The sequence below is a fragment of the Gigantopelta aegis genome, chromosome 9, assembly GCF_016097555.1.
Source record: "Gigantopelta aegis isolate Gae_Host chromosome 9, Gae_host_genome, whole genome shotgun sequence".
NCBI classification, from domain to species: Eukaryota; Metazoa; Mollusca; class Gastropoda; order Neomphalida; family Peltospiridae; genus Gigantopelta; species Gigantopelta aegis.
Genome location: NC_054707.1, coordinates 53,840,764 through 53,867,044, shown reverse-complemented (window position 1 = coordinate 53,867,044; position 26,281 = coordinate 53,840,764). Strand labels below are relative to the sequence as shown.

General features: G+C 38.9%; 1 protein-coding gene and 1 long non-coding RNA gene across 3 annotated transcripts; one reads left to right on the top strand and one right to left on the bottom strand.

The window, feature by feature from the left end:
* Positions 1-6,186: 6,186 nt before the first annotated feature.
* On the top strand, positions 6,187-8,946 carry LOC121380526. The gene is made up of 2 exons (XR_005958956.1): positions 6,187-6,265; positions 8,090-8,946. It is a non-coding gene; the product is annotated as an uncharacterized LOC121380526 (long non-coding RNA).
* Positions 8,268-25,801, bottom strand: LOC121380525 (perilipin-2-like). 2 transcript variants are annotated; one of them, XM_041509371.1, is made up of 10 exons: positions 25,647-25,801; positions 24,951-25,192; positions 22,588-22,670; positions 21,919-22,041; positions 21,328-21,502; positions 20,140-20,318; positions 19,078-19,209; positions 18,039-18,203; positions 16,200-16,322; positions 8,268-9,624 (listed from the first exon to the last, which is right to left on the bottom strand). In XM_041509371.1, exons 1-10 carry the CDS (start codon positions 25,673-25,675, stop codon positions 9,523-9,525), a joined length of 1,353 nt encoding a protein of 450 aa, XP_041365305.1. In that variant the 5' UTR covers positions 25,676-25,801; the 3' UTR covers positions 8,268-9,522. The 2 variants fall into 2 exon arrangements, with proteins under 2 accessions (XP_041365305.1, XP_041365306.1); XM_041509372.1 differs by lacking the exon at positions 8,268-9,624 and adding an exon at positions 13,122-13,882.
* Positions 25,802-26,281: the final 480 nt, after the last annotated feature.

The following is a 26,281-nucleotide window of genomic DNA, read 5'->3' as shown; positions in this document are numbered from 1 at the left end:
CCAGATCTAATACGTCTTGCCGATCCACATCCTTTACCGCTGCCAGACTGGGATCATCTGTTGCTGCATCCCACGTCAAGACTATACCATCCACGTCCGCAGTTGTTCCAACTGCACGCGTGGACTTTATCGCCAAGAGTTTGAGAAAGAAAGGTTTTTCTTCACAGTCTACGGCGGCCATTTTGAAAGCGCACAGATCATCTACTACTGTGGCTTACAACGTCAGATGGCTTTGCTTTCACCGAGGGTGTGTCCGGCAAAACCTCAAACCTCAGACGATCCAGATATTTCTATAGACATTACCTGTCCTCAAACAAGTGCACCTCCCCCCACGCAAGTGGTCTGGTCCGAACATCCCAACAGCCAATGGGATGGCCTAAATTCTTCTACTGCATACTGCTCTCTAGTTCCGGTCACATGACTGTAACTTCCTTCTTTTTCTCTTCGCTAAAGGGTCTGGACGTCCTTTTGCTTGGCTCTGTTTGGAGTCAACTTTTATAAGACCTTTGGTTTTGTATTAGTGTTTGGGTGAAATGTTTTTCACCTTCGTTTTCATTAGCTTTCGTATGTTCTTTTCGCGTATTTCACTTGACTTCCAAGCGTTTAATTACATGAAATGTTGTTTATATTGCCGGTTGTCGTGTCGGACGCCATTTGCAAAATGGCGTCTGTGTTGACTGGCTTTGTGTTTGGGTGAAATGTTTTTCACCTTAATTTTCGTTAGCTTTCGTTAGCTTTCGTTAGCTTTCATATGTCTTTCGCGTATTTCGCTTGACTTGCCAAGTGTTAATTACATGAAATGTTGTTATATCGCCGGTTGTCGTGTCGGACGCCATTTGCAAAATGGCGTCTTTATTTACCGGCTTTGTATTTGTGTTATGGTTGGTTTTTCTTTCTTTTCACAGATTGAAAAATTACTATTATCATATCTGATAATGTTCAGGCGACTAGTTCGAGCGTGTTACGCTGCAAGAAGTTAGCCGGCGGCGACCCAGGTTGTCGTGTTCGTGTGGCCTCACTTCTAGATGCGACCTTTGTGCGGGCTTGTCTGATGTCGAGTTCGCGGCTTACCTGAAGGTGGTGTCAGCGAGGACCAAGAAGGTGGAATCTTCGAGGACCAAGAAGGTGGAATCTTCGCCTTCGATTGCTGACTCCGTGGCGGAAGAGTTACGTTCAATTCTACCGACCATGCTGGAAGAAACAATGGCGTCAATGGCGACCTTACCTAAATCGGCGAGTTCGGGGTCAGGTCCGGTTCCAGTCCCCTCTTCAGGGGGTGCGGCTTCTTCAGCTCCACCGTTACTTAAGACTTCGGATGACAGGCCTGCGGTCTCTACGCAGCCCTCTAAGAAGCCGGCTCATTCAGATAGACGCTCCACGGATTCCAAGGCTCACCGATCTTCGGCGGGGAAGTCCCCTTCGGCGCATCGGAGCCGGGACCGTAGCCGTTCCACATGACCTGTATGGCTCCCTACGGGTTCCACAGATCGTCAGCGCCAACCTTCAGTTGATGTGGCTTCCAAGGCCTCCGAGGGCTAGACGGGACCATCCACGGTCCGGTTTAACCAGCGGCTTCCATTACGGTACATCGATTGGCCTGTGCTCGAGTTCTACGAGACTTTGGTGATGAAGCGCCTGCGGCATCTGTCATTGAAGAGCCCGACTCTACGGACCATATGACTATGAGGGATTGCTTGGCGGCTGTCTACGACATGTTGCCGTCCTTGCCACATCCAACGACGATGTGGTCATCCGTTCCTTGGTATCCACACGGGACCGCCCACGGTCCGGTTTTCTCCGGTATCTCCATCGGGCCATGACCAGAGCGACTGGCCTGTTCACGGGTGCTACGTGACTTTCTGATGATGTATCGGTTCATGCGGTGCTGGAAGATCTGGATGCGGCGGACCACTTGTCACTGAGGGATTGTCTGGCTGTCATATCTGATATGCTACCGCCGCTGGCCCATCCACCGGTTTCAGCCAAGAAGGGTCCGGGTTCGATGATCGCCACGGAGGTTCCACCGGCAGATATCGGCATTCGATCGTTGGCTGCCACAGGCCCCCGTCGGTTTACACGGCTACCAGTAACTGGCCCGTGCGTATCGTTGTTCCAGCAAGCAGACGGAGCCCTGTAACGAATTGGAAAATTGCGTCATCGGCTCACCGTTCGGTACCGTCGTCCCGTGATCGATCGAAGTGGTGCAGTGTCCAGGGTTCCACCGGCTCCTGCCGGTCCGTGTACATCGTACCGTCCACACCAGTCGGCAGCTGATTCGGCGTTCAGGGTTACACCGGCTCCTGACGGGACCGTCCACGGTCCGTGTTTCCGATGCAGCCAGTACATTGGATCGAAGTGCCTGTGCCAGGTTACTGACTGATTTTCCAGATGATGCGTCGGCACCTTCCGTTATAGAAGATCCGGACGCAGTGACCCACATGGCTGTGACTGTTTGTCTCGCTGCGGTGTATATGCTTTCGTCACTTCACAGTCCACTCGCACCATTCTAGAAGGTTTCCGTTTGAGGACTGATCCGATGTCGGTTTACTTGAGTAGACTTCGTTTGTGCCGTTCCCCATTCGTCACAACGAACGTATCCCGTCTTCAACCTATCCTTCAACGGTGTGACGCCGGCCTTGGATGACGCTGTTTCCGGCGGGACCAGACGTCTTCCTAGAACTTACAGATTGGCACGTCCTGTCGATGGCTTCAGTTCAGCGTACATGTTGTACATGGCGACCATAACTCCTCATGTGCAGGATGCCAGAGGATATGCCTTGTTCTAGCCGTCGACTTTGATGTTGGTCTACCTTATATCTTCCGTGACGTCGATGTGCACTACGATTGCACACTATCGTCAACCGACTTGCCTGAAGCGATCCATTCTTGACTTTCAGCACAAGCCGGTAATCTTGGCAGACCTGTGGTCTACATACGGCTCTTTGCCGTGAAGGGGTCGACGTTACAAGCGTTCCGGGTTGGTGACGAAGAAAGTCTACTGGTCCGGTCACTTGTGTTGAGATCCCGTGCACCGATATTCTCTTGTTCGAGGAAGGTTCAGCGACATTCGGCAGATCGTTCTCTATATCCGGTGGCGATGCAAGACAGTCGCTACTTCCGCTGGTTCCGGAAGTTATCCAGTTGCCATCACGTGGTACGGGGGTTTTACCGTCACCGTTTTCCTATGGTTCATTGCGGCTTATCAACTCACTGACGTTTACTGTTGTTACCGCCAGAGTTCGTGACCGATGCTGTCTAGATGGTCTCTGCTGCTGTTTCGCACCGGGTGGTGTGACGGCCGTGGATTTTAGCCGGTTGCTGTTTTGCGTTGCTTCACTTCCAGGTATATCGGGCATGTAGCGTAGCGAGTTGCTACGCTGTCTTGGCTCTTGCCTGTATCACGGGGTCGCTGTTTCCGATGTCTTGATTCCTGAATCACTCTATTACTGTTTCATGAAGTATCACTGCAAGAGTAATTTTGACGTCGGCGCAACATTTTATGCTTAGAGGTCGCGGTATCCAGTTTGTTTCTGAATCCATGCATTCAGTACAATAACGCAGATTTGCTGATCCGGTTACCAGTCGCCTTGCAGTCCAGTCCCTGTTGGTGGCTGTGGTTTCCAGATGAAGCCGATCTACACATCAACCTGTTGGAGATGTTGTCAGTTACGTCATCTTTCATTGGCGAGAGATGCTGTCAGGCGCCTCTCTCATGGTAGCCACAGACAGTACTACCGCGGTGGCTTATATCAACCGTCAGGGCGGAACCCACTCCAGCAGTCTGCTGCAGTTGACTTATCGTCTCTACAAGCTGGTTGACGAGATTCCGTTGCAACTTCGGGCTCGCCATATTCCAGGGGTTTCCAATGTACTAGTCGACACACTGTCTCGGCCGTCGTCTCCACAGCCGACGGAATGGATGCTCCATCCCGAAGCGTTTCGATGGGTGTGCGACAGACTTTGGACACCAAACATCGATCTCTTCGCCACACGATTCAACCATCAGCTGAGGGTTTACGTGTCTCCGGTGCTGGATCCCGAAGCTCTGGATCTCGACGCCTTGGCCATCAGCTGGGAACAGATGGACGCGTACGCTTTTCCTCCACGAATCCTCCTTCCAAGGGTGCTTCAGAGGTTTCAGCTGTACCATTGTCGCCTGTTACTCATTGCTCCAATGTGGCCATCCAGGATGTGGTATCCAGATCTAATACGTCTTGCCGATCCACATCCTTTACCGCTGCCAGACTGGGATCATCTGTTGCTGCATCCCACGTCAAGACTATACCATCCACGTCCGCAGTTGTTCCAACTGCACGCGTGGACTTTATCGCCAAGAGTTTGAGAAAGAAAGGTTTTTTCTTCACAGTCTACGGCGGCCATTTTGAAAGCGCACAGATCATCTACTACTGTGGCTTACAACGTCAGATGGCTTTGCTTTCACCGAGGGTGTGTCCGGCAAAACCTCAAACCTCAGACGATCCAGATACTTCGTCTTGCTGGGTTTTTTGGCTGTATCTGCGGACCACTTTACGATTAAAGGGGTCTACCATCGCTGGGTACGTTTCGGTCATCGCTACTGTTCGTGATGTCGCTACTGGAACGAAGTTATCGGGTATTCCTGAGATCCATAAGATGATCAAAGGGTTTCGCCTTGATGATCAAGTACACCGGTTTCGGCCACCAAGATGGGACCTGAATCTGGTGTTACGAGCGTTATCGACCGCACCTTATGAGCCGATCGAATCCTCTTCCCTGCAAGACTTGATGCGGAAGACGGTGTTTTTACTCGGTTTTGCCACGGCTGCCCGTGTCTCAGAACTCCATGCTCTTGATGTAGACTTGGTACGTTTTCACCAAGATCGGCGTGCAGTCAACTTGGGGTTACTCATGAACTTTGTTGCAAAGAATCAGTTACCAGACCAAGCGCCTCGTTCGTATGTTGTGCAGGCCCTCTCCTCTATCGTTGGTCCGGCGGACGTTGAGGACTTGGCGTTGTGCCCTGTCAGAGCCCTGCACCAGTACATCGAGAGGACCAGATCTTTTCGACAACATCGCAAAAGACTTTTCCTTTCCTGTAACCAGAGTCGGTTGAGGGACCTTACCAAGAACACGGTGGCCACCTGGATCCGGTCTTCTATCCTGACCGCCTATCAGAAGGAGGGTTTACCTGCTCCGTCTGCTTCTAATCCGCATGAACTCCGTGCTTTGGCTGCCACGATGTCCCTGCACTGCAACACACCCATTCAGCACATTATCACTGGTTGGTTCTGGGCTACGGACTCCATCTTCGCCAACTATTATCTGAGGGATGTCTCCACAGAAGACGTTGAGGGGTTCCATCATCTGGGTCCGGTTGTTGCTGCACAGACTCTGTTGAATACAAGCCGTCCTCGTTGCCGTTGATGTCTGTCTGATTCTGGGCTGCATACCGAGATGTCCATCGAATAGACAGATGAGGATTGCTTAGACTTTTGTTCTTTTGCACAGTTCACGTACTGGTGCCGGAACTTTTGTCTCGATAACCTTTACCCTGCACTGCATGTGGTTATTGGTTGTCGTTATTGAACTAACAGATCTTTGGTGTACTAGACAGAAAACACTCGGGGGTCTTGTTTTGTTCAATGTTCTGACGGATGCACCTCATTAGGTTGTCGCTTGTTATTGAAAAACTATAACACTTCAATACGTGAGGGTTACCTAACACCTGCATCCCTGGTGGCTACGTCTTCCCACCCTGTCAGAACCAGCATGAGATGTGGCTTCCGCCTCCTGGTCCATGTGTTCTAGGAGCCGTACCTGCCACTGCTGACGGATGCCACCATTCTGGTTGTTGTTACTAACATCACCTGCATTGGTCTGTGACGGGCATCCCTAGGATGAGGGCTTACCAAGGTTGGCCTTATTCTTCCACTAGTCAGCCTCTTTCCGGTTGGGGAGTTATCACAAGCATCTACGGATCTCGGCACCCACCACCATCTGTTGAATGCTGCACTTGTTTGAGGACAGGTAATGTCTATAGAAATGGAGAAAACTTGAGTGTTTTCTCTTTTATAGATACATTACCTGTCCTCAAGATTCATCCCGCCCGGGCCTCCCCGCTTCCTGTTCTCCGTGCGATGCGCTCAGGGAAAAAGAAGGAAGTTACAGTCATGTGACCGGAACTAGAGAGCAGTATGCAGTAGAAGAATTTAGGCCATCCCATTGGCTGTTGGGATGTTCGGACCAGACCACTTGCGTGGGGGGAGGTGCACTTGTTTGAGGACAGGTAATGTATCTATAAAAGAGAAAACACTCAAGTTTTCTCCACTTCGTCTTGCTGGGTTTTTTGGCTGTATCTGCGGACCACTTTACGATTAAAGGGGTCTTCCATCGCTGGGTACGTTTCGGTCATCGCTACTGTTCGTGATGTCGCTACTGGAACGAAGTTATCGGGTATTCCTGAGATCCATAAGATGATCAAAGGGTTTCGCCTTGATGATCAAGTACACCGGTTTCGGCCACCAAGATGGGACCTGAATCTGGTGTTACGAGCGTTATCGACCGCACCTTATGAGCCGATCGAATCCTCTTCCCTGCAAGACTTGATGCGGAAGACGGTGTTTTTACTCGGTTTTGCCACGGCTGCCCGTGTCTCAGAACTCCATGCTCTTGATGTAGACTTGGTACGTTTTCACCAAGATCGGCGTGCAGTCAACTTGGGGTTACTCATGAACTTTGTTGCAAAGAATCAGTTACCAGACCAAGCGCCTCGTTCGTATGTTGTGCAGGCCCTCTCCTCTATCGTTGGTCCGGCGGACGTTGAGGACTTGGCGTTGTGCCCTGTCAGAGCCCTGCACCAGTACATCGAGAGGACCAGATCTTTTCGACAACATCGCAAAAGACTTTTCCTTTCCTGTAACCAGAGTCGGTTGAGGGACCTTACCAAGAACACGGTGGCCACCTGGATCCGGTCTTCTATCCTGACCGCCTATCAGAAGGAGGGTTTACCTGCTCCGTCTGCTTCTAATCCGCATGAACTCCGTGCCTTGGCTGCCACGATGTCCCTGCACTGCAACACACCCATTCAGCACATTATCACTGGTTGGTTCTGGGCTACGGACTCCATCTTCGCCAACTATTATCTGAGGGATGTCTCCACAGAAGACGTTGAGGGGTTCCATCATCTGGGTCCGGTTGTTGCTGCACAGACTCTGTTGAATACAAGCCGTCCTCGTCGCCGTTGATGTCTGTCTGATTCTGGGCTGCATACCGAGATGTCCATCGAATAGACAGATGAGGATTGCTTAGACTTTTGTTCTTTTGCACAGTTCACGTACTGGTGCCGGAACTTTTGTCTCGATAACCTTTACCCTGCACTGCATGTGGTTATTGGTTGTCGTTATTGAACTAACAGATCTTTGGTGTACTAGACAGAAAACACTCGGGGGTCTTGTTTTGTTCAATGTTCTGACGGATGCACCTCATTAGGTTGTCGCTTGTTATTGAAAAACTATAACACTTCAATACGTGAGGGTTACCTAACACCTGCATCCCTGGTGGTTACGTCTTCCCACCCTGTCAGAACCAGCATGAGATGTGGCTTCCGCCTCCTGGTCCATGTGTTCTAGGAGCCGTACCTGCCACTGCTGACGGATGCCACCATTCTGGTTGTTGTTACTAACATCACCTGCATTGGTCTGTGACGGGCATCCCTAGGATGAGGGCTTACCAAGGTTGGCCTTATTCTTCCACTAGTCAGCCTCTTTCCGGTTGGGGAGTTATCACAAGCATCTACGGATCTCGGCACCCACCACCATCTGTTGAATGCTGCACTTGTTTGAGGACAGGTAATGTCTATAGAAATGGAGAAAACTTGAGTGTTTTCTCTTTTATAGATACATTACCTGTCCTCAAACAAGTGCACCTCCCCCCCACGCAAGTGGTCTGGTCCGAACATCCCAACAGCCAATGGGATGGCCTAAATTCTTCTACTGCATACTGCTCTCTAGTTCCGGTCACATGACTGTAACTTCCTTCTTTTTCCCTGAGCGCATCGCACGGAGAACAGGAAGCGGGGAGGCCCGGGCAGGATGCACTTGCTTGAGGACAGGTAATGTATCTATAAAAGAGAAAACACTCAAGTTTTCTCCAATTGTAATTTTCACCAGTAATAAATATCACTATTACTTCACTGAGATTTTCAGATGTTTCATTAAATGTTGTATAATAATCTATATCTTGATTTTACTAATAAAACAAAAAAACCCACATACAACAAACATTCATTATTTGATAAAATCTTTATTTTGTCATAATGATAACAACAATAATAATAATCATGATAATAATTTTATAAAGTAATACATTTATATTTAAGTGCGAGTGATTCTTTGTTTTCATTTAACCCAACTGTTAATAAATCTTATAAAATTATGTCTTTGTGATAACACAAATCCAGGGGTGCAGAAATGGAACATATTTCACTAGCTCGCTGGACCAGAACCAACTAAAATTTACTAGCCCGCAATAATTTCTACTCATCCGCCAGTCTATAGAATAATATACTATTAATAATATTATAATATACAGTGTCTTCACTTCAAATGATATATATGGATATACTGACAAAACATTATTAAGAACATCTGGTAAGTGATCAACATCATGTGGCAAACGAAGTCAAAAAGACAGATAGACCTGTCGGACCGATAGTTGCATTTTTTAACTCGTCCGTCAGAATTTTTACTCGCATTTGGCGAGCGGGCAAGTACTTTCTGCACCCCTGCAAATCATTATGATTAATATTTAAAATAAAGGTAAAAAGACGGGGTCAAATTTAAGATGCACAGGTGTTTAAGCATTGTAAATATATGTAGTTACATGCATGCAGGCTTTGCAAATTTGACCCATACTGTACATTTATTGTTTAGTAAGTGTAAATAAAATTATATCTGTTGATCAAAACAATCACAATTATATCTGTTGATAAAAACAATCACAAACCTGTGTTTGCTAGTTATAAAATACACCGGTACACATCATTTGCAAAAATAAGTTTTCCATTATAAAAAAAATGTGCATATCTATCTACAAGCACCAAAAAAACTTATGTGGCAAGAATTCTTAATAATATGCATTTCCTCCAAAAATATTGATCTGGAATGCATTCTTTGGTGATGTAAATTCCTCTGTTAGGCTTACAAGCACTGAACAAATCTAATAATTTTGTGTGTATTTTTTCCCCCAACAATATGGGTATGAATTTCTATATTATGCAATAGGCTTTCAGTCATTGAATAATTATGTTATGCATTTGTTTTTTGGTGACATAAAATTAAATTTTTGTCCTGTAAGACCCCAAAATAGTTTTTTTTATACTTAAGAAAATATAGAAATCTGGTACAGTATACATATTTGTTTGTTTGGTGACAAAGTTCCATATTGGGCCTACATGCCCCCGAAAGTATGATATGCCTATATGAATTCAGTATTCTGGCATTTACAGTTGACGTATCTGGTGTTTACAGTTGACGTATCTGGCGTTTACAGTTCATCTTCGTCATCTCTGTATACAACAGCATGCCCATTACATGAATACACTTCAGGTTCCTCCACGGCCAAATCTTCAATTTCAATATCTATAGCCTGCAATATGAACATGCATGTAGAGTGATATGGAGATTAATTTCTGCATTCACAATCTAAATGGAATATATACGTGTGGCTGTTGTGAGTAGGTATAGGTAGATAAAGATTTCACATTGCCCTCCATACTGTGTTTTTAAATAGGGGGCAGAATGTAGACCAGTGGTAAAGTGCTTCCTTCATGCTCATTTGATTTGGGATCAATCCCCATCGGTGGGTGGGCCCACTGGGCTATTTCTCATTCCAGCCTATGCACCACGACTTATATCAAAGGCCATGGTATGCGATACTAATGGGAAAATGTAGCGGGTTTTCTCTCTTAGAATATGTCAAAATTACTAAATGTTTGATATCCCAATAACCGATGATTAATAAATCAATGTGATCTAGTGGTGTCATTAAACAAAACAAACTTCTTCTGTTTCTGAATAATAATTATCAAGTGACTTTCTTATGTCAAACATTTGGTGCCTTAGTCTTGGAGAGGAAACCCGCTACATTTTTCCATTTGACTTGGGGGTTTTATGTGCACATTCAGAACAAGCTGTTGTAGCACATGCCTATCATGGATGCAAGTGTTGGCTTGACAGAAAGGGTTTTTTTTCCCATTAGTGACAAGAGATCATTTATATGCATCATCTCACAGCCTTTACCAGTCATAGTGCACTGGCTGGAATGAGAAATAGCACAGTGGACCCACCGACGGGGATCGATTCCAGATCGCCCAACATCAAGGCGAGTTATGGATGTTAAAATGTTGTATAATACTTTGGCTGAAAGTTATCTTGTTGCTTCGAACATTCATGGGGGTGGGACATAGCCCAGTGGTAAAACACTACTGTTCTTGTTGGTCCTAATATACATGTATATAGAAGCTGAAGACAGCGTCTTGATAAGACTGTTGGATTGTCCCAGAATTTGGACACTTTTTTTTTTTTTACAAGTATCTTTTAGAAATACTTCCTACTAAATAATTACAGTAGGATATTTATAAATTGGAACACTTCAACTGATCAGGAAGATAAGCATTTATAATGAAATAAAAAATATTTTGGATTGGGCGTGCCGAGCAAATTTTAAATCAGGTCATTGTTTAACTCTGAAAAACATTCACATATCAATTAAGAAAAAACATTAGCTACAAAAAACATTACTATTTTAAGCAAAGAAATACATCATAATGCAAGAGCTTAGAGGACTAAGTATGTTTAAAAAGTTAACTCCTGTTTTCTGACTTTAAACTCAAATATTAAAGGTAGGTTATTAGTATTGTCCATCAATATAGATATTTAACTTGTCCTGAAATATACTTAATTTAAACCAGAACGTTGTTATATCCCATTCTATTTTGGTACATGTATATAATTGAAATATATAAATTTAATTTGTTCAGAAATGTACTTAATTAAACCAGAACGTTGTCATATCCCATTCTATTTTGGTATATGATTGAAATATATACATTTAATTTGTCCAGAAATGTACTTAATTAAACCAGAATGTTGTCATATCCCATTCTATTTTGGTATATGTTTGAAATATATACATTTAATTTGTCCTGAAAAGTACTTAATTAAACCAGAACGTGGTCATATCCCATTCTATTTTGGTATATGTTTGAAATATATACATTTAATTTGTCTAGAAATGTACTTAATTAAACCAGAACGTTGTCATATCCCATTCTATTTTGGTATATGATTGAAATATATACATTTAATTTGTCTAGAAATGTACTTAATTAAACCAGAACGTTGTCATATCCCATTCTATTTTGGTATATGTTTGAAATATATACATTTAATTTGTCCAGAAAAGTACTTAATTAAACCAGAACGTGGTCATATCCCATTCTATTTTGGTATATGTTTGAAATATATACATTTAATTTGTCTAGAAATGTACTTAATTAAACCAGAACGTTGTCATATCCCATTCTATTTTGGTATATGATTGAAATATATATATTTAATTTGTCTAGAAATGTACTTAATTAAACCAGAACGTTGTCATATCCCATTCTATTTTGGTATATGTTTGAAATATATACATTTAATTTGTCCTGAAAAATACTTCATTAAACCAGAACGTTGTCATATCCCATTCTATTTTGGTATATGTTTGAAATATATACATTTAATTTGTCTAGAAATGTACTTAATTAAACCAGAACGTTGTCATATCCCATTCTATTTTGGTATATGATTGAAATATATATATTTAATTTGTCTAGAAATGTACTTAATTAAACCAGAACGTTGTCATATCCCATTCTATTTTGGTATATGTTTGAAATATATACATTTAATTTGTCCTGAAAAATACTTCATTAAACCAGAACGTTGTCATATCCCATTCTATTTTGGTATATGATTGAAATATATACATTTAATTTGTCCAGAAAAGTACTTAATTAAACCAGAACGTTGTCATATCCCATTCTATTTTGGTATATGATTGAAATATATACATTTAATTTGTCCAGAAAAGTACTTTAATCAGTTGAGGGGTGGGATTTAGCGGTCAGTTGAGTGCTTGCGTTGCACCTTTGTTTGATCCATTCAATTGATTGGTTTTTTTCTTGTTCCAACCAGTGCATCACAACTGGTGTATCAAAAGCTGTGGTATGTGCTATCCTGTGTGGGATGGTGCATGTAAAAGATCCCTTGTTGCATTAGGAAAAATGTAGTGGATTTCCTCTGATGACGAGTCAGAATTAACAAATGTTTGATATCCAATAGCCGATGATTAATTAATCAATGTGTTCTAGTGATGTCATTAAACAAAACAAACTTCTTATTCAACCATTAAATATTTGTCATATCCCACATCCGTCAATATTTTGGTAGCATAATTCAGTTGTGGGTATGAAGTCATAAATCAGGATGGGGGAGGGGAGAATTCATTATTTTTAGCAAAATAGCCAATGGTAATTAAGTGTTAATGCAAGAGGAATGCTCACGTGTATATATGTAAAGTCATTTAATTCATGCTACAGCCTCAACAGCCATTAAAATGCAACTTTGGATTATATCAATGTGTCAAACCTATAGTATATATACAGGATACTGATTGTTATTGTTAGTAACAAGCATTGTAGCAAAATTAGACATTGCCATAACAGTTGCTACCTGTGTAACCATCTATTAATAATGAACACTTCAGATAATGTCTGTACACAGTGGCGTAGCGTGGGTTGCCAGCACCCGGGTCAAGGCAAGTATTGCACCCCCTAACCAGTGGACCGTTAGCACTCACAGAGTTCCTTCCACCAGTCCAGAATTTTGCGCTCAGGGCAACCGCCCCAGTGGCCCTGCCCACCCTATGCCACTGTCTGTACATATATGTCAGACTATACTTCACAATATAGGACACACTCAAAAGCTTTTGTGCTACTACATTTTGATGACGGTGCTTAAGTGATGCATTGGAAAACAAAAATACAATGTCTGCAAACAGAAAGTTGTGCAAATAAAACAGAAAACAGAACAATAACAAAAGCTGAAAGGATTTATTTGATGAAAGCAATAATTAAGCAATGTGTTTTCAGGAAACATTTTTTCCTTTTTAATTACAAAACTTTCTATTCTTAATTACAAAACTGTTTCTTTGTTTAATACATATTTACCAAGTTAATATCAAAAAAAATATTTTAAATCTAAGCAATTTTTGTAAGCAATAAAATTAAAAACAATGATTTGCTTATGCTTATTTCAAAAATAATATTTTACATTACCAAACTGAATGACAATTAAATCTGTTCTAGCCGTAAAACAACACTTTCATATTTTAAATACCAAAAACAAATTATTTTTACCAATTCACAGCTTTAAAAGAAATCGGCTACCCACAAAATTACAATATTTAACTACGGTAACCAAAAGAAAAAAAAAGAAAAAAACTACTTGATTTAACAAATCATTTACAAAACATTAAATTTTAACAAAATATTACGAATCTATATTGTAGTAATGTTTATCAGAAGAATAACTTGCTAGATCTTTTGACAGATGTTTTCCTCGAATGAATAATGATTGCACAAATTTATCCTAAAAGTCCATCATAATAAGAATATGCAGTTCTGTTCCAAGTTGCCATTTGCACTTAATTATAAATAAGTTTGGCGTCGCAGGTGCTAATATATGTAACTTTATCAATCTCATTGAAAATTCTGTTCTTAATTTCCTCCACTCTAGTCCTTCCTATGTCCTTCATTCATAGAGGACATTTCTATGACCTCCACCCGGGATTTTGGAACCTGGTAACAAACAAAAAAGAAATCCATTTATCCATTATAATTCCTACACTCATTTTGATACCTGACTGACTTTTCAGGATACATTATATACCATCACCAATTTTGATGATACTGCAGGAAACAGCATAGAAAATAGTGCACTGTTCAAATATGGATCAAAGGCCAGAACTATAATGTATGATTATATATATATATATATATATATATATATATATATATATATATATATATATATATATATATATATAAAGCAAAATGATCTTCATCAACTGCAATTTTGTCGTTATCTTCGATAACCTGACATTTCTCCCCAAATGTTTTCTGCTGTAAATGTTTGCATCATGGATCGGTCATTATTGCCTGATTAACATAAATGTAAATTTTCAAGAATTTGTTTTTAGAAGCAGTCTGTAAAAAAGAATACACATGCCTCTGTTTGCAGAACGCAGGTGAACAACCTACTGTTCTAACGCTGGGTTTAGGTGTACTCAGAAATCGATATTTCCAACTTGTATAATCGTAATTACAAGTTGTTTGCATTCGGGTGCACTTGTAAGATGCACACTTGTAAGAAAGTAAGTTCTGGTTTCCTCAAAATATGGTGTCAACAATGTATTTCAGTTACAAATCTATCTATCTATTTTCACTAATTATAAGAAAACAACTATTTTCACTAATTATAATACAACAAACTATCTTTAAAAAGGAACAATAAATCCTTCAAAATAATTCTCCTACATCTCCAAATAAATTTTCTAATATTTTACTATTTTATCAATTCAAATGTTTGAAATTTTTATAAATTATGAATAACTAAGTTTTCCAATTGACATGCTCTGAAAAAGTATTAAAATAGTCACCCACCACTTTTGCACCAATCGAGCATCGCCGATTGAACATTTTAGGTGTGCTTTATTTTTTAATCATCAAAACGAAGTTCAAAGAAATATTCTGTTGTCATATTTCTTTTAAATTTAAAAGGTGAACGTCACTTGGTTAACCATTTTTCTTCTGATTTTACAAGTTGAAAATATGAACTCTGAAGCTATTTTCAAGTCGGAAGTTGTCGAAATGTTAATTATGAGCACACTCAAATACAGCAAAATAATAATTCCAGGTGAAAAATTGCAAATAAGGAGTTGCGCACATCAAAACAACAAACATCATAAAAGCAAACATCTTACAGGGCTAGTATCAATCAACTCTTAGTTGAGAGGTCTGAATAGAGTTATGACACATCCCACCCATCATGCTCAAAATCCAAACCCTGCCATCTCTTTTTTTCAAGTTCTTAACCAGCACATGCTTCTGACATTTTTAGTCCACTACCAGCCCAACTGGAGGCGACTATAGGTTTCGTCTCCGTCTGTCCAATCGTCTGTCTTTCCATGTCTCAATTTTCAGAAAAAAAATTCCTAATGCCTCATGATACTGAGCTGAACCTTTTTGTATACAGATAAAGTTTGACTTTGATCAGAATTGGCCTATTTTGACAGTTATGGCTCTTTGACTTAGGAGATACAAGAACATTTTTGGGCTCGGTAGAGGACATGTATTGGTTTAGCAGTACTATCAGAATGCTTGTTTTTAAAATAATTATTATTTACTGTAAAGCAGATTTACTTTTTAGCAGTGTGTCAGATGGAAATCATTTTATTTTTTTCATTAATCTTTTATAATTCTTATTATTACTTTTCTTATTATTAGTTTAACTGAAAAAAATAAACTGTCACACTGGAGATGGTAGGGTTGGAATAGGCAGAACGATTCAGGGTTATTTTCATTCAAGGTTTTTTAAAAGTTAATTTGATTTTGGGTTATATGCAAAGACATCTATAAATATTCAAAAATTACGAGCTGTTAAGTGTACGTCACAAGGAAAATGTTGCAAGCAGTGAACTACAATGATTATAGTACAGGACACAATTAACACCTCAACATATTTCACATATGCATAGGAAGAAATAATTTTAGATGTTTTTAATATTTTAATATACATTAAATATTGAAAGCATTAATGTTTGTCAATTTTGCAGCCTTTAAGATGTCCTATATTTTGTTGATTAGTATTTGTATAGGTTAAAAGAACATTTATTGTTCTTTTGCCTTGTTATCCAATTCTAAATCATCCCATTCGATGTGTCAGTATGTTGTCCTGTACTATAATATGGTTTCTTTCTACTAAGCTTCTACCAAGCAGTGATAAACTTGAGTAACATTAAATGAACTTTTACAAAGAAATAAAGAAGAAAATATGCCACATCAGTACCATGAATGGTGTGTTCTTCTAGGTTTTTTTAGCAGTTTGTGTACTTACCAGCCAGTTTAGTGGAGAAGTCATTACGAAGTCTGTGACATATCCTAATGCATCTTGTATGTAAGAAATTCTCTCCCTTGTCTGGACTATCATCCATGAGGGAAAGTCTTCAAATCGGTTTTTCTGTCAAAAAAGAAAAAAAGATGCAACATGTACCAAAACAATGATTAGATTTGCACTTTGCAGCACTATAGACTAATCCTCTAACATTTCAAAACAAATTTTCTGCTCACTGTGGTACATGATCACCTGACAAAAGCAAGGGTATAGTAAACATGTATGTTGTATGTCAAATGTCATACCATTTTCTGCTTTCAAAAAAGTATACCCTCTAAACCTGTGTTAAAATTAAAATTCCAGGGGTGGGGAAAAATAAAATTGTCAAGCGGTCCCACTTGATGTCGTCACTACGGGGGATTGGGGGTTGGCGGGAGGACAAGAAACGAATAATAAAAAAATAAAAAATAAAAAAAAGATATTTGCCAAATAGTTTAAAAAAAAATCATAGTGATATTTGTATAGTTTTATCTTGAATCATGAACGTGAAACGATAAACATGAAAACAATTTTTTTTAATCACACAATAATGATCAGTGGAAAAAACCCACAAATTGTATATATTTTACATAATAGAATAAATAATATAAAAAAGGAATAAAAGTTGTATAAAAAGTACGAGTATTCAGTACTGTGTCCTGAAAATTAATAAAAGATGGCACCGTTCGAAGCGTTTGACAGCCTAAGCTAGCACATGTTTAGACAAAGACCTCTACTGGCTCTTTAGATAACAGTACATGTAGCTGTTCTGCTTACTCCCACTTGTTAAAAAAAAGGTGGAAACTTTTGTTAATTTTAAAATCCTTTATAATTATTGGATACACCACATTGAACAGTCAACAATAAATACATTTGTAGATTATTTCATTATATTTTATGCTATTTTAAGCAGTTTGTATTGCACAAAAGGCTCTTGCTTCAGACTAGGACACTCGACCTGACAGAGCTCCGTACACAGGTGTTGATTGTAACCAGTTGCAAATTCTGGGTCCTTTGTTTTAATTGGATTTAATACCTAGATGGCTTTCTAAACCAAGAATGGTGCTATCGTTAACGTCTGTTTAATCTCTTGACCGGCTCAGCGACTTTGATAAATGTCTAGCCTAGTGGCAGTTGATTGACACTACTGTAGGTCCAACTTCAGTGACTGGCGATATACTTAGGCAGACTTTAAAATCACAAACGTCTGAAACACCAGCCATATTGACCACTATTTATTTATTATTTTAAATCATGCACGAGATACCGATGTCTGGGCTGGCCGGTCCACTTGACCGATAGGAATTTGTTCCAATAATAGAAATGGACAGGAGCTTCGGACCGACAAGAATGACAAAAGAGGGACCGGCAAACGTGCGTTTTTCAAAAATAATTTTGGTCTCAGAGATCGAGAATTGGTCCCAGACCGGAAAAAAAGGGCTTTTCCCCACCCCTGATGTAAGAGTTTGTTTTCAACTCAAATGATAATTGCCCATAATATTGCCATTTCTGATACAGGGCTCCAATTTAAGAATTTCTTACCTGTGGAAATTATCCAAAATTTTAAAATGGTAATTTTTGTAACAAATAAAAAGAAAACTAAACACTAAAATCCATTCTTTCAAAACAGACAATAATTTTATTCAGCTGCACAGAATTATCAGCAAAGCCCCTGCCCTATGGCAATTCACATCACATCAACATCAATTGCTGTTGGTGCTGCTGTTAAGCTCGAGCCCTGTCGTACATTTAAATATGTTTTAATCTAAGTGGGATAAGATATAAACCAATTCAGGAGCAAACCTTAACAAACACAGTGTAGAGATCTTCAGCATATTTTTCTGCCTGAATCAACCTTTCCCTAATATGTTCTGGAGTGCTGCTGATGTACGAAGCGACCATACCAACATTGTTCCGAATCTGTCTCGTCAGTCTTCGAGCCAGGGCAATCGTCTTCTCTTCTGTCGTCTGCAAATATCGGATATCGTCAAGTATCAGGCAAAGATAACTCAGGACTAATTTAAAAATTGAGGTCAATGAAAATTGCACAAATGTTCATTTTAATAGCGCGTCACTCGTGCAAGTCTATTTTTGTGAAATGGATTTGTCTGGACATGATTTATATAGTCACACTGGTGCATGACCTGTGAATGAGTTACACAAATTTTCAATTCTCACCAGACAGGATCTACAACACATGGTGTAACATTTTTCATTGATATGTAAATATAATTACCATGAGAACTAATCCTACAGGGGAAAAGCAGAAATACATACCGATAATCGTAATTTTTAAAATTAAAAAATGTTAAGTCTTAATGAATTTTACACATATCAGTCGGAATATCCTACCCTGCCCAATTCCCCCCACCCCCAAAAAACCACATAAAACTGTGCATTGTGCTACTTAAATACACCCCGCTGAATATACTGAATGTTTTGTTTTTGTTTTGTTGTTTGTTTGGGGGGTGGGTGAATGGAGCACAAGAAATAATGTTGGCATGAAAATGACAAAGAATAAGAGAAACTGGATGTTTCCCCATTTCAGAAATACTTAACCTAACCTCTCACCATGACTGCCATTTCACTAAAATAAACCATGGATACCGGTACAGAAATTGAGGAGGAAGTGGTAAGTGAAATTTGACAAATTCAGTTTCACTCAAAAATATTGTCACAATTGAAGATTTTCGTTAAAATTAACATTTTCCTAGTTAGACAAATTAACATGCAGTTATTTTCTTTTAATCTGAAAAAAAAAAAAACCCTTAATACTCATCTCTTAACTGCCTGGTACAGTAGTTTTAATAAATTATTTAACAATTTAATAACTCTATAATACCTCGGGTTCAAAACCTTCCTCTTCCTCAGACATGATCTTTGTCCATGTGTCCTTGACCTTATCTTGAGCAGCGGTCATGGTGCCCTCCACCCGACTTTTCACTTGGTCAATGTTCAACTTGGCATAGTCAATCTGAAGTTAAATGTTTATCAATAAGTATTTATGTATTTGCCAAGAATAAAAGTTTGCAACATACATTTATTGAAGAATAAAGACTGTCTTTAAATAACAACTGAAATAACTGGAAGTTTTATGGTCAATAGTCTGCCAAGTAAAGAGAAAGAACTAAATTCAATAAGAATGCAAGAATCAATCAAATGCAGTTTTGTTGGATATAAACAGTATGCTAAAGATGGCAGACATTTTAGCCAATGGAAAAAACAATCTGATTAAAATTAGCTCTACTGGTCTCACCAGTAGATCTAACAGCATTGCGTGGACTCCCATGTCCATGTGAAATTTCATCTATAAATAACAATTTAAATATCGACCAATTACACTTCGCCTTTTATAATGTTATTCGGGAGCATACAAATTCTAAAAATATCGGTCGAGACTATTTATGCAATAGGTGAAGTTCTTGGTCTATTTCAACATTGAAAAATAGGGGGGAAAATGCAGTAATAAACTCTGGATTGTATACTAGTATAAACAGATTTTATGGCTATACCATCGCGGTTTTTTGTTTCGTTTTGAAACAAATTTTATATAAAATTTTATATTGAAATTAGTTTCAGGCATACTTCGTAATTCACCCAAATCATTTTGTATACCCTCAGTATAATCCCGAATGTTTTCAAATTCTTTTCAAATCACTTGCATGATTTTGCAAGTAAGGTTTTGATTGGTCGAATGAAAGGTCAACTGGACATGAGCTCCAACGGGCTGCTGTTAGATCCACATGTAATAGTGGAGCTAATTTTAATTAGATTGTGGAAAACAATTTGTGTCAACGGCAAGCTAAGTCTTAACTTCTGTGTGTTCTTAGCTTACAACAATATAAATAGCAGCTCAAAATTCAATTCAAGTTCTATTATCAACAAATCTTCATACCCAACTTACCAAATCGACTGTAAAGTTGAGTTTGGCGAGAGTTTCCTGACTTCTGACTCTTGCTGTCCGAAGCTCCCTCAATGTTTTCTTGTACATGCGACGACGCACCTTGGAGGTCAAGGTCATGGCCCGGTCAATTGGATTGGTTGTTAGTTCATCAACTTCCTTTTTCTCATCCTCAGAATGCTCTGAAAATTTTTGTTTTAGTAATGCTGATTATTTAAAAATTTCAGGGCTCGACCTTAGCAGTAGCCCAGGGTATTTTGGCTACCAAATGTTTGCTCGGGCTACCAGATGTCTGAACCTGGTAGTCCACCAGGCTACTATATATTTGTTTTAGTACTTTACACATCCAGTTACTTTGCAATAAACTCGTACAAGTGTGTATTTCATGGTATATTTCTCATGATTTAAAAAAAAACCTAAAACATGTTTAAATAAAAAATAAATGATTTTAATATTTTCTCTCATTTTTTTTTAAAGTATTAAAATTATGGGGCTACCAATCTTTACTGGGGGCTACCAGATTTTATAACCCAGTAGCCCAGTTGGCTACCACTACAAAAAATTATGGTTAAGGCCTACATTTAGCAGCAGATACTGACACCAACTATTTAATTAAATATTTGTTAATCAAAAATAAAAATGCTCAAGTACATTTTCCTATAGATACTGTGGTGGGGTGTACTTATTAAACTTTTTACATGCAGAATTGTGACAGTCAGTTGAGACATAGAACTACACAAAACAGCATTTTAGTGTGTCTTAAACTTGAAAAACTGCCAATCCTATCAATGACATAATGTACGAGACAGAACTTGTCATAAAGTGCTGTTTCATCTGCCTAGTTCTTTTTATATAATATATTTTCCAGATACTATGATGCTTTAAACATATGTTGGGTTCTGCTGCCACACAAATTAGCATGTCAATTTATGTGCAAAATAATTTAATCAAATATACTAAATGTCACAACTGAAATGAGCAGCTCACACTTTCTTTAATTAATTTAATGGCAAGGTGTTTTATTATTTATCTGTATTGCATATGTTGTAAGACTGCATGCAGCAGTATTAATCACACACATTTCTAATATTATTTATTTCAAAATCTTTTAACCAAAAGCTATCCCCTAATAAATGTCTAATAATCCTTCTAAAAAGGATGTTAACTAATTAACCACAAAACTAAAAATACCTTCATCTGATGGGAGATACTTGTCGACATAGCTTTCAGAAATGGTCAACAGCCCATCCACCCCTGTCAGTACCAACTGACCGTATGTTGTCTCCAGTGATTTGATCACCAGCCCATGGCTATAGGTCTTCATGCCAGTGATGGTGTCAGTCCCCAGTTGTTTAACACGATTCACCTACAATCAAAAGCATGCAATAGTCTTAAACACTTCAAAAACATTAACAAATTGTTTGTGGTATTTTAAAATTTATTTTTACGGTTCAAGCACAGTCCTGGACACACCTCAGCTATCTGCGCTGTCTGCCCAGAAGACTGGGTGAGTGATTAGTAAGAGAGATATCAGTGTACTGGTCTTATACCTAGCCATTGAGTCATTAAAATTCACTCTGGGTGGGAGCCAGTACCAGTCTGTGAACCCAGTACCTACCAGCATTAAGTCTGATGGCTTAACTACTACTACTTGAGGCCGGTCATTAAGAAATGCACAAACACTTGTTTTAAATCAGTCGGATTACAGACTATCTTATAGTTTGACCCTATGCACAAGCACTTCAATTCTGAATGTAAAAGTGATCTCCCCTTGCTACCAACCTGATCCTTGCCTGCCGACACCGCGCCATTGTACTTGTCAGAGCCATACTGCTTCATCGTCGACACCCGGTCAATCGCTGGCTGAACCAGGGCCACACATGCTTCTTTACTTTCCTGAACCAACTACAACCACAAAATACATGTGGTAAAACATAAAATCCACTCGTAATGAAACATAAAAACCACTCATAATGAAACATGAAATCCACTCATAATGAAATCCACTCGTAATGGAACATAAAATACACTTACAATTATTGTTTTCGTTAGTTAAAATGTATACCGTCTGTCATTTTTGTACAAAAATATTTTGTCTTTAGCAACAAATTAAAACTAGAATGGCAATAGAACTGTTTATAAAAACTAACTAAACTATTTAATGCTTTCCAATGTAAACCAAACTATCATAGTGCTGGGGTGTCATTAAACATCCATTCATTCCTATCCAAATTATCAGGACAACACACTCCATATCATTTAAAATAAACCAGTCACAAAGCAATGGCCCAGTGTGAGATCAATCCCTTTACCATGTCATTTCCGGAAAGTTGTTCTATCACTAAACAAGATGATCTGAACCTACTCACAGTTTAGTTGCATGCTCATACATAATGCAAAATTACTAGTCATTAATATTATAATCGGGTTTGTTTTTATATTAACTTTTACCTGGTCAGTGGGACGTGTTATGGCAGGATATTTTTCTTCAAGTTTCGCCAACTGTTCACAGGCAATAGTGTTTACACGTTCAACTGAATAACACAAAAAGAACAATGTTTGTGAATATGTTGCCATGATCTAACAATTTTAACAATTTATATCAATACATGTACTAATGAAATCGGATATTAAAACTGCAATCTCTATCTTTTCAGAGCTTAAGATTGCTCCAAAGTCAAGGCGGTAAATGCTGTGGCCAAAATAAGTCTACACAAGCTGACTTCAAAACATTTCACTTCAAAACCAATGAAATATTAAGCCGTAGTCAAATTAAAATAACTTCTGTTAATAATATTTCTTACACCCCCATTGGTGAGAACACCATGCATTATTTTTGATAACACATGGGTTGTTAACACGTATGTGTGTTAACAATTTCAAGACATACGACTGGCTACTCCAAGGTGATGACCAGGTCACTAGTGTCATGCAACCAATGAAAAACAACATGGTGGAAATAGATTAAACTGACGTATCAGGGCCATAGCTAGGATTTTTTGTTAACTCACTAGTTAAAGGAAGGGACCTGGTATGCATATTCAATACTATATAATTCACATTATTGCTTAATATCAACGAGTATAATCGTATAGTTAAAATTAATAAAACGGTTAAATGTGACGGCTATTATATATAACAGGTGCAGCCATTTTGTACCATCCCAGTGAATACGCCCTCTGGCGAGCTGGTAGTTACATAATACCTAACATGTCACGTCAGGAATTAGTCTTCAAACTGAAGAAACAAAACATACCTGATTTTTGTGGATGCATCTCAATATTCTGTAATAATAATCATCCCAGTAAGCCAGCAACAATTATATATTACTTTTAATACAAAATAAACCACCATTGTCAAAATAACTGTATTATGGTTTGTACATAAATTAACCCACGCACTGAAATAATAATCGGAATGTTTTCTTAGTTAACTGGTCTTTTCTTTCTGTGGCCTGTACCTGTAGTTCCTGATTGGCAGGTGTATATTTAGACGGTCCCCAGACACTGTGTCTAGACACACTAAAAGGACGTGTCTCTTTTATTAAGATCACAGGGTATTGTGTTAACCGCACAGACATCCCTCTAATCGTAATCGACAGCCGTCTTGTTTTATTACTGTAAGTAATTCTGTAAAACCCTTGATTAAGTAGACTTTCCCATCTAAAATCACACAACTGACCAATTACGTAGTGCCAAAGAAAACAAAATTATCACTTGGGTATCGTGAGTAGTCTTTTTGCTCGAACGTAGCATACCAATAGGCTTAATAATATGCATTTTTTTCTTTGGATTTTTAAAAAAAGAAAAATACTATAACTCCATTTCGTTCTATTGATGCAAATTGAAATATATTTAGTTAAATAGTTTATTATACTATCAAGTCATTTATGTTGTTTTACAAGTCAGGTTGATGAAAGTGAAGCGCCTTGTCGTAAATTAGAGCGTTTGTTTACACTGTGCATAGAGCAGATGGACAGAGCTGATGTCACTTCGCCCCAAGCAATATCACCGGACGTCACAAAAACAAAATGGCTGCCCCCAGTCAGCATGAATAAACATGGGTTTTTTTTATTAACTCTATAAAATACGTGTTTTTAATTTGTTAAAGTGTCAGTATGTGTTGGTGGTCCGGGTATGCATCTTTCCAACACATAAATCTCTTATTTGAGTTTACTCTACCTTTAATAGTCTAAAACTCCTTAAATGGTTAAGAAGAGAATTTTCTTTTAAGTTTCTATAATGCTTTCTGAATTTTTTTCTGCGGGGGCAATTGCCCCCCTTGCCCCCATCCTAGCTACGGCCCTGCGTATAGTTAACCTGACAATCATATGTCTGGTATGCGTAAGTTAGCTACAAGTGCAATGGCTGTAAATAACGTTTACCCGAAGATGATGTTAAAATTTGCTTAAAAGCTGGTTTTTGCGAATATGTAAGAAATAGAATAATACATTTGGTGTACGTTAGACACCATTTATCTCACAACTCGTTTAAAAATGTATCAAACTCGCTTTCACTCGTTAGATACATTTTAAAACAAGTTGTTGTGAGATAAATGGTATCTAATGGCCACTCATGTATTATTCTCAGGACAAAAAAAAACATTATGCCCAAATTAGTGAGATCTAAAGTCCTGCTTTTAATACGGTTTACTGAATTAAAGGTCATTTTCAAACAACTACGGTTTTAATAAACATGTTTTTACTAACAAAAAGACTTCATTAACTACTTTGATGCAATATACACCAGGTTCTGTCTTTGTGGTGATGGGGAACATAATAATAATAATTTTTAAAAAATATTGAAGACACTAACTCTGTGGTTGGCACTTGCCAACGATTGGCTTCGCTGTTCCCATCATGGTCCATACTCCTGCCTCTGCTATGTTTAAACTTGTACGAAACAATACGTTGTGATTTTTGGTTTTCTGGTAAACATCCAGGGCATTGGTCCATGCTGAATTCACAATGGGGAGGCTCCCAAGACGAACAAAAAACTGTTCTTCACTCATTCTTGTTTGTGCTGTGTTGACACTTTGACGATACATACACTTGTGTCTATAAAATAAAAAGTAAATAAAATTGTAGTTTTGTCTACATATACCTTACCATAACATTTTACCAGTATAATTTTCGGTGAGTATATAATTTATGGTAAACCCAAGATTATAAAACTTGTAAAAAGTCCAAACTCAAGACTCAGCACCGTGATTCTATAGTATATAGGCCTACATCAGTGTACATGCATTGTAAAATTTTTATCAGTTCAAATAATATTTAACTCCGTAACTGATCAGATATGAAATGTAACAGAAATGTTTGGCCTATTCTAAAACTAGTAAAAGGTTTTTTCTTCTTCTTTTTGTCTTTTATAGTTTAAAAAAATTAATCTTGACACTATTTACAATAATATATAATAATAATTTGTGTCACTGGTGAATACATCATGTAACATGTTATGACTACGAAAATCAAAATCCACATAATAAATTGTAGCTGAAAAATATCTCACCCAAGCAGCAACTGCGATACTTCGAACATTCACGAATAACGACTGCTAAAACTGTCACAAGGAAATGCTTAATATAAGGATATCATAGGTCAGCTATGTCGTCAGAGTCCAAAGTCCAATGTTCAGGAGAAACCCACCGCAAATACACATCATAGGAGTGTCACGCCTACTTTTAGCATATTCGGAACATTTCGGCTCATTTCGTTTTACTCTCGGTATCTTTGGCTGTGTAGAGTCGGTCAACGATAAATAACGGAAATGTCCGAGTTCAAATTATGCGTACGATCAACGATCATATAACTTGTTGACCCAATCAAAGTCCACCCATGTGCTTCTGACACACCACGAACACGCACGCGTATCATGCTCGTGAAAAACATACATTCATTCAGTATTTAGCTTATTTAGTTTTATCAAACCAAAATGATAAAGAAAAAAAAGAAGTAAAAATGAGCTTCACGATGTAGGCCATGGGCAGGCCCGTAGAAACCGAAATGGGGCGGAGTGGCACAGACCCCACCCCACCCTATTTGACAACAAAAATGTACGGTTTTTTTCCCCTACTAAAGATAAAAATACGGCTTGCATCGTTCTAACGGGCCTGCGGGGCTTTGTTGTTCGGGGGTTTTAAAAAT